The following is a 10,275-nucleotide window of genomic DNA, read 5'->3' as shown; positions in this document are numbered from 1 at the left end:
GTTAAGATTTATTTGAAGTTAAAAAAATGTGTTAAAAAAATTAGAAAGCATGTTGCTAGTATTTTCCCATATTTTTTATACTGTTAAGCTTTCTATATGTACAGTATCGCGCACAGTGATCAATTTTCAATTTTTGTTTATCCAATCTTCCTACATAATTTTAAACCATGTGGGAAATGGAAAACAAGAAGCATTTCATCGCAGACTACTTTCATATGGGTGGAACATCCATGTGTTGAATGGCACTGCAGAATAAAAAAGTTACACAAACCCTACTGCATCATTTCTAACACTACATTGTTGCTTGAAAACCAGTGGTTCTCAGGCATTAATCCAAAGCCAAAAACTATGATTTTGCTTCTTGAGTAACGCTCCCTAAATTTCAAGGCTAAATAACAAGCCAACTTGGCTTGTGACTTCGGATTAGACCACACACACTGCTACAAAATATCACTCCATCCTTTCAACAAATATACATAGGGGAAAACAATAAAATCCCACTAATGAGTTATAATTTGTTTAGTTTACTCCATGATTAATTGCCTGTGGCGATTGAGGTCCTTCAAGTAACTTGAGCAAGTATAATCTTCTAGGTCACATGCCTCTAACATGAGAGATTTCTGTGCAACTAAATTTTTCTTTGGTTCTATAATTGTCTCTTCACCCTTTAGTAGAAGCACAACCTGTAGTGTTTAACAAGAATACAAGTTAGCTTCCTAGCAAGGAAAATGGTACAACAATGCTGCGAATCAAACTAAGCTGAAAAAGAACATATGCTCATTTTCTAACCTGATTCATGTATGGCCGCTTGGAGGATGCATGGTGGACACACATGGAAGCCGTCAACATGGTGCGCTTCATTTCAGTAAGATCATATTCCTCTCCTAATCTGGGGTCTGCTAAATCCTTTACATTGTTTGTGTCCAGCAGTGGCTTTGCCTGACAACATAAGAAGAATTTTGCAAGGCATTATATAAAAATCTTGAATTCTTAATTGCCAAATCCTCAAGTGAAAGACTCACTGATATGTGTTCTCAGTGAAACCTATTAGTCTAATACACTCCATGACATTTAGGGGGTTATGAAGACTTACCCAGATGACAAGACTTTGTCTACTATTCGAATCAACAGCACGGTGACCTGTTATGAGCTCCAACAGCAAAACTCCAAAAGCAAATACATCAGTTTTCTCATCCACAACTCCATGCATAAAGTACTCTGGGGCCAAATATCTGCAGCCAACAATTTGATGCAAGCAGTGTTTTAACTTTTAAGAAAACGGTTAAAATAGGAAATATGTGAGTCAATGAAGCTACAACACTAACCCAAATGTTCCTTCTATTGGGAAGACAACGTGGTTTGTCCACTTACTTGGGAGCCACTTTGCCAGTCCAAAATCGGATATCTGAAGTTTATTACAGCGCCAATTATTTCCCTAGCCTAGTATGATAGAAAGAATATAAATATGAAATTTCAGTTTATATTATAAGCTGCTACCATAGTACCTCAGCTTCGAAGTTTTCGTTTAGTAATATATTGGAGGCCTTGATGTCCCTATGAATGATTCGTCTCGGGCACTCTTTATGGAGATAATGCAATCCCTCTGCCACCCCAATAGCTACCTTGAATCTTATCTTCCAGTCCAAGCATTCAGAACCTGACAAGTTGAACATCTCTTTGTTAGCCATGCCAATAAGAAGTGGAATAATAAGAGAAGGAAGACATGAATAGAGAAGCTAAGATGGATTCAGCACCGCACCAAAAAGCAAAGAAGAAAGACTGCCATGTGGAGCAAGCTGTAGGACAAAGTATAGGCCACAATCAACCCCAAAACCAACAAGGCGCGTCGCATTTGGGTGGTTTATGTGTGCTATGATCCCAAGCTCCGTCAAGAAATCACCAGCTCTGTCTGCAGCATCCTTTTCATTCTTCATTAGCCTCTTTACAGCTATAACCTGACCATCGGGTAAGTAGCCTTTGTACACTTCAGCGTGACCACCTTTTCCAATCAAGTTCTCTATGGTGCCACAAATAACAAATAACAAAATTAAAACAAATGAAAAGTCAAAGGATAATTGTTATTGATTTTATTAGTGGTGTGTAGGTTCTGAACTCAGGCACATAAAGAGTTTTTATGCAAAAGACCAAAATGATTTTTTTTTTTTATATGTAGGAATGGAAGAGGAATACCATAAGATTTACAACAATTCACACACTCTACTCTATTAATTGAATTAGACCCCCTTAGTTAAGACCAAAAGGATATAGTAGTATTCAATTTAGCTTAATCGGACTAAAAGGGCAAATCTCAAAGGCTCACCAACATCCGTGGAATGTAGACTTTGACCTAGAAGCATAATTTGGCAACTATTTGCTATTAAGTTGAACAGTGTTGGACTTGGTAAATTACATGGGGCAATGTCATGTTGAAACTGAGTCTAATGTGGAAACGTACTAACTCTAATGTGGAAACGTTATTTGACTGGCTTCTTATAGAAATTATTTCTATCATTGACTAATAGTCGAGATTTTAGAAAACAAAGGCTAGTGATTTAATATACATGTTTCCCTATATAGTATTGGCGGAATGCAGCTTTCACAACTGTTTTGCTACATCTGCATTTTTACATTATAAAAGTAGTATGAACAATTCAAACTCAATAACTTTTCCCACATTAATTATAAATTGTGTCAAGTGGCTTTTTTTTCTTAGTCAAATCTCATTAGGTTGAATGAATATTTATCCCAAGGATCCAAATCGAAAGAAAGAAACAGACAAAATGCGTCATAAATTTTTATTACTACAAATACTAACAAAATAACTCCAACACCAGACCCTGTAGCAGTATAAAAGAATGTACCTACTGCGAGAATTGAAACATGTGACATATACCAATTACCAACCATAATTAACACCATTTATAAAACATCTTTTGGAAGATGAAAGATGTCAACTAAGCCAAAGCCGTACCCTTGATAATTTTCAAAAACCAATTTATTAGCTTGGCTCATGCATGTGCTATCTATGAAATCAAGTGAGAAGTGTCTTTCTTGTAAAGTTGTAAACTATGGTCACACTAATATGCCTCTTTTCAATGGACACACTGTCCAATCCCAAAGGCTAAAGGGTGAGACACTGTCCAATGTGGCTGACCAGTGACAATCAAAAGCACTGGCGCATACGACTCGCCCGTGTTTCTGTGTATTTTCAAGACAAATGTCTTTTAAAGTAAGGATAATGTCTTTAAAGTAACTTTGTCTTTTGTGCAAAGTACACAAGTTATGCATAAGTAATACTACTAGCACTTTAAAAATTGAATGACTAATACTAGTATTATGCTAATGCCATTGCACTTTAAATTAAAACAAAATAAATTTTTATATACTTAAAAAAATCCAATTCAATTGAATGAATAATATATTTAAATATTATAAATTCTATCATATTATCGTTAGTTTTTGAAGATAAAAAAAATCTTATGTATATTTTTATGGTGTCAGACTTTAGTATCCAGCGTACACTTGCAATCTGCACTTGGTAAAGAGTAAAGTGAGGCCCCATAAATTACAAGTCCTTGTCTGTGGAGATGCAGAAACAGGAACCCTATGTAATGCTACGGTCAAAAAGGTCGTCCACTCTACAGTTTCCTAGGGAAAGTTTGGCACTAACCAACTCCCAAGCTAATGGCGGCAATTAACCGCCGAGTCATCATCATTCATCATCCATAATATACAACAATCAAACATGTTATATAAAATTAATAATTGAAACCTAAACCTATTTCACCCACAAAATGTCTCTTAAAAACACATTTTTCTTACTTCTCTTTTCAATAATAAATAAACCTCTTACATATTTTCAGACCAACTATTATGTACCATCCCACGAGGGATGTCTCATCTCAAGTAGAAGAATGCACAGTCTTGCATTTATTAATTTGTAGGTTCAAATTCCTATTCATTTGACAATTTTGGTAAATATAAACCCTCTTTACATTTCATCATAGAAAAAGAAACTATTCTGTGCCATTCAAGAAAAGTTATAGCGAAAAGGATACATTATCTAATAGCACGAGAGTATACGCTAGTTATAAAAATGAAATGCTACATGATTAATTATAAAAGAGACATCAAAAGAGGAAATGAATCAGATTCACGTTTCTTTTCTTTAGCTAATGGTGACTGATTAATAAATACAGTACCAAACAACTTGCAAACTTATATCTTGGACGAACTCAAGGCAATCCTAACGGGTAAGTTGAGAACTAATTTCTTATTTTCTCAAAGCACCTATCTATTAGAGATCTATTTAATAAGCTGAACTTTCTCAATAAATGTTTTTTTTATGCATATAAACTTAGGAGAAAAAAAAAACTTGTGTCTACTATTAAAAAAGACAAATTCTTCACCAAATTATATAAATAAATAAATAAAACAGAGAGAGAGAGAGGGAGAGGGAGTTGGTTCATACCATAACTAAAATTACCAGTAGCAGCAGCTAACTCTTCATAATCGAAGTTCCTCCAAGAGGGTTTCGTGGGAAAAGCTCCAATATCAATACTATCTTCAGCACTTCGAATACGAGCAAGTTTTTTGGTGAACCCTTTCCGAGAGATATCATGGCCCACCGAAAGCAGAGGAACGGCTGTTAACTTTCTCACAGACTTGAACTTGAAAACGTCGATCATGGACTTCAACTGTTGCACGTAACCTTCCTTGGGAACCTCTTTTCCGGTCACCGCCGGCGACTTCTCCGGCGAGACGGAACTGAAGCTTTCGCTGCTTCCACTGTTGTCGGACTCTGTTCCCGAAACAGGGGTTTCCAGAATCGCCCTCGGCGATGACTCGTCGTCGATCGTAAACTCTTTCACGTGATTATCCGTGGTTGCCATTTCTGGGTTTTCCTTCTCTTCTATTTTCCCCTCTTCTCCACACTCTGCAGAAACAACAAAACACCGCGAGTTACAGAGAAAACAGGGGAAAAACAAAAGACCATAAAAACTTTCATTTTTCCCCATGTAAACAGATAAAAATTTGTTGCAAATAAATAAACAAAATCCAACGTGGTTTCCTTTTCTGATAAATTAATTTATTTTTCTTAACTTTCCGTTTTATGTTCTCTGCACCCGAGAAAGAGGTGGTTATTTAAAAGAAGAAGAAAAAACATGAAAATAAGAAGGTTACCTTATATTGACATGGTATTCTGGTTGGGAGTGTTTATTCCAAACCCAAACAACTCGTGCCCGCACCTAAATACTAAAAGAAGGATTAATAGCGAGGAAGGTGAGAAAATCCTTCTTTAGATTTGGTGAGGGCCTTTAAGAGAGACAGAGGAATACAGAGGAAGAGGGAAAGAGGTGGATGCAGAATGGAAGCAGAAGAGAAAGCTGAGAAGAAGGGGTTTCAAAAATGGTATGTGTTTGAGCGGTGCTTATTCTTGGAAAGACAGGAGCATGCAAAATCCAGCTTTGAGTTTGAGCCTTGGATTGGAACGTTTGCTATATTTATACACCTACTGTTTTCACTTCTATTTTCCTTTCTCAGCATTTATTTATTTGTTATGTTTTCAACCTTTTCAATTGGATTAGTCTTGTGCCTTATTTTTAACTTTTTATTTGATGTTAATGTTATCATGCACAATTTTTTTTTTTTATTGAATGTTTAGCTGTAAAGTATATTTTTAAGAGAGATAATTCTATATTAGTAATATTTTTAACTAGTATAATTAGAATGTTTGACTTTTTTTTATGAAATCTCAAATATTTTTATAAATTTTAATGAGTCGATTATGAGATTTTAATCATTGATCCAAAGTATAATATATTTAAAGTTCTTCACCTTCTTTAAGAATGTATAGTGTAAAAATTAAATTTAAATATTTTTTTATAAACTTAATATGTGTATGAACAAATCCTTACTAAATAATCTTATATTAACCTAATAGAATTATTATTAAAAAAAAATCTATCAATATTTAATATAATTGTCCAAAACTCAAACTCAAACATCAATTAATATACAGACTTGGTGATGGTTGAATGTTAATTACTAAAAATTTGATTAATATTTTTTTTCTTTTGTGTGATGATGTATTAGGAAGCCAAATATGATCCTATTGGGATTAAAGGAATTTTAAGCATGAAGTATTACTACTTGTTGCGTAACTTGGCCAAAATTCAAAACGTAGGTGTTGCTCATTTAGAATACAGTCGATTTGATGTGGAATATTACAATTTCTAAAACAATTATATAGACGATGAAAAAAATATATTTCTAAATATTTTATGTTTATAGTCAATATTATTTAAACAAATTCAAAAAAAAAATTCCTCTTTTATAAATTATTATTCATTTTGTTAGTGTAAAATTAGTTTTGAAAAGTCAACGTTTTATCTAAATTAGACAAGCTACTATACAAATTAGTACTTTTTTTGAAAAGAAAAAGTCTTAACATGTATCGAAATAAGCATTTATAGCATGTTTGAAAATGTTTTCTTAATTATTTGGAAAAATCTTTTGAAAAGTTGAAAAATCTCATTTTTTAGAATAAGTTATTTAAATATTACTAATAAGGACGCTAAAATAAAAATAAAGAATGGTTTTGGTTTTATTGAGGAAGGAATTGTTGGTCGTGACTTTTGCCGTAACTTGCGTCGCCATATAAAGGCCAAATCAAATCATCATAATATCAACTGCAAATGGAACAGCTGCACTAACTTGTTTTTTAGTCTTCACTCGTTGCACTTCAGCCTGGGTTTTTTTCTTTAAAAATATAAAACTAACTGATACTAGTAATTGATAATTTCACATTTGTAAATAGATTTTGTCTAGGCAGAAATCTTAAATGAATGTTAATGACACTCTTTCTTTCTTGCATTCTCTCAAGACTCTTTCTATGCTGGATTAAAATTTATTAGAAATAATTAATTTTGATAGGTTTTGTATATCAATTGTAATAAATCAGGAATGAAAAGTAAAACTTATAAAAATAATGATTTTCAAAAAAATTATAATCAATCATAAAAAAAACCTTAAAAAGAAAGTATCCTTGACAATTCTCTTATATAATTTATATTAATTTCTTATATATATTTATTGTTTAATTTATCTTTTTAATTGAATTTGTGTGCATAGAAGTGACTTGAGAAAGTAGAAAAAGAAATATTAGTATTTTTGGATAAAAAAATGTGATTAAGAAAAGATATTTTATTGAAGATTGGCGACCAAATTTTGTGATAATTATTGTTAATGGATAATTTGTAATTATGAAATGATCCAAAATACAAAGTGAAAAAAAGGGAAAATATTGAATGAAAAATATTAAATGACAGAATTTTAATGGAAAAACATCAGCTTAATACGAAAAGAATGAACACTTAGATACTCAACATCTACACACCCAAATTTGAATATTTACTTAATTGAGAGGTATTTAAATTTTGATTGATATTCATTTAGACACTAAATTTTTACATCTTAATTTAAGTATTTCTCTTTTATTTAAGTATTTAATTTTATTCTTGTTTTTATGGGATCATCAATTATGAATTTACGTTAGACTCAGTTAATCATCCTAACTTTTTTTAGTCTTAAATTAACTATTGTTATTGGCATTCTACTTTATTCTCATTATAATAATTATAATATAATGAACATTTAATATATATATTTTTACTCGTAGAATCAAGAACACTAAGATTTATCGTAATTCACACCTTCTATTTAATTACCTGAACTAGTTAGACCCCCTAAATATTAAGTTCTAATTATAATATTAATTTTGTGAATTAATATTTCATACAATTTTCATGAGATTAAAACTCACTTTATAATGAACATGTAATAATTTTGTGTGTGTGAATTCCCATTTTTCCTTAAGAAAATATCTTATAGTGGCCCACAAATAAACATGTCACTTTATTTAATCCAAAATACTAAAACATTAAATGTTTATTTATATGTTGTTTAATTTGTTCACTTCTACCAAACATGATACTTTTATAATTAATCACATTAGTCACACTTATGAATCCAACACCTTATCATTTTTTTTGTGGTCTTATCAATTACGCTATTTGAGAAAACGATAACCTGTGATTTTATGTTTTTTTATATTTGTAACATATATTTATTCTAAATTAATATATTTTGCACTGAAATTTAATTTTTATTACAATAATTGGATAGTGAGAATCAAACTTTAAATTACTTGGCCATTGAGACTCTAATATCATATTACAAACTAACCATCCTAAAAATTAAATTCATAAATACAGATAAATAAATTGTTTTTATATTACACGTCTAATAAATAGCAATATGACTTTCTTCTCACCACTCATGTGCACTCAAACATAAAATTTAGTACTAAAAACAATAGCGAACTTATTAATTGCCTGTTAGTTTAGAAAGCAAAATTAAGGAAAATACAAAAGAATAATTTAATATTAGAAAGTGTGGCAATTGTTTTCATTAGGTAAAATATTTAATCAGGTACACAAAATATTCGAATCATTCAATAAATTAAAAATGAAGATAAAAGAGACTTTTGATGGGAGTCAAAGGATACAGAATAAATATTTAGATCGGTGAGGATGGTATGTATTGACGGTTAAACCATCACTAAAATATATAAAAAATAAATAAAAATTCGCAGGTAGGTATGTTTTTTCAACGGAGCATTACTTCCTTTTGTCGAATAAACACATTCTTCCCCTAATTACTGGATAAAGGCTAAAAATATATTTATTAAAATATTCATTTATTTTTATCATGATTTATATATATATATATATATATATATATATATATATATATATATATATATATATATATATATTGATATATTGTAATTTACAATAATTTTTTAATCAAAATTTTTAAGATGTTTATTTTTTTACGTATTTATGCTCAGAAGACTTTTTTAATCAAAATATCAATTCTTCATCAATAAGCATATGCCCTTTTTATACTTTGACCCCAAAAAAACGTCCTTTTATAAATAAACATATGTCTCAAAGGTATGTTAATTGATTAATGGATAAGTCGATCTGCATGGTTTTCAATATATAATAAATATATTTATTATTCAACAACTAGTAGATTTAATTATTATCTATATAAAAATTAAATATATTAAAAAGCAGAAGACATGTTAAATTTTGAATCACTAAAAATTCACAAAGCGTATTAATTATGACGACAAGAAAATTGAATAATTTAGTTCTCCATTTTTTTAAAATGTTTTATCTTTCCTTGTGAGACAAGATTATCAGTAATAATTAAACAGACATTGCCATAAGGTAGTAGTAGATCTAATATTAACTCTCTTACTTTTTATATGAAACAAGTTAATTAGATTGAGAATCAGTTAAATAAATTGTTGGAGTCACTTATTTATAAGTTGGATATGCTAGTAAATTAGTGTAACTCAATATGGCCCAACTAGTTTTATGGTTAAACTAGTGAATCAGTGCAATTTACCACTAGACCATATTTATTTGGTAAATTTGTGGAAAATTTTAAAATTAGAAATATTATAGAAACACATTCTTTTTAATACAATCTCTACTATTATTTAAAATTAATTAAAAACTATAAAATTTTGCTGTTGTAACTTCTTATTTATCGAGCCTCACTTGTAATTTTGTAGTCCCCAATAATTTTTACCAATAGTAGAGAGTGAGTAATTTTTTTTTTAAGGCAGTGAAGAGTGCATTATTGATTAATTGTGTTGCTAACATATATATAAGAATAATATTCTAAATAAGTTTTTGATCTTTGTAAATATGCCTATCTTTTTTTTTATTTTAGTCATTTTAATTATTTTTTTAAAATAATACCTGTAACATCAATTTTTGGAGTTATTTGTCATTATTTAATTACCATTATTTGCGTGTGAGGATATGTTAAGGAACTAAAGAGTAAGTGACTAAAAAAAATGTGCATGTTATGATCTTGTTGATTCACTTTTCTATGAGCTCTTGTGGAAACAACACGTGCCAAGTAATGTGATGATCTTTATTTAGAGACTTTCTCTGGATCGATTGACAACTGTGGACAATCTTTGAAAGAGGAATCTTTGCACACAAAATCTGCCAATCTTTGTTCTTTTTGTCAACAGGAATAGGAAAATGCCATACACTTATTTTTTACTTGCAAGTTCTCGTCAACAATGTGAAACAAGTGTTATCTATGGCTTGGTATCTCAACAGTTCATTTACGGGTTTCATAGAAGATATATGGGTTCTGGGAAATTAATCCCAAAGGGGATTT

The 10,275-nt window shown here is 30.5% G+C and overlaps 1 protein-coding gene across 1 annotated transcript; it reads right to left on the bottom strand.

The window, feature by feature from the left end:
- Nucleotides 1-216: 216 nt before the first annotated feature.
- Nucleotides 217-5,518, bottom strand: LOC100818314 (receptor-like cytosolic serine/threonine-protein kinase RBK1). Its single transcript, XM_003517295.5, has 8 exons — nt 5,185-5,518; nt 4,472-4,936; nt 1,760-2,017; nt 1,506-1,657; nt 1,326-1,405; nt 1,094-1,232; nt 790-939; nt 217-683 (listed from the first exon to the last, which is right to left on the bottom strand). Exons 2-8 carry the CDS (start codon nt 4,890-4,892, stop codon nt 525-527), a joined length of 1,359 nt encoding a protein of 452 aa, XP_003517343.1. The 5' UTR covers nt 4,893-4,936; nt 5,185-5,518; the 3' UTR covers nt 217-524.
- Between the last annotated feature and the right edge of the window lie 4,757 nt (nt 5,519-10,275).

Source organism: Glycine max, chromosome 1 (assembly GCF_000004515.6).
Source record: "Glycine max cultivar Williams 82 chromosome 1, Glycine_max_v4.0, whole genome shotgun sequence".
Lineage (NCBI taxonomy): Eukaryota > Viridiplantae > Streptophyta > Magnoliopsida > Fabales > Fabaceae > Glycine > Glycine max.
This window is presented reverse-complemented; position numbering and strand designations above follow the sequence as displayed.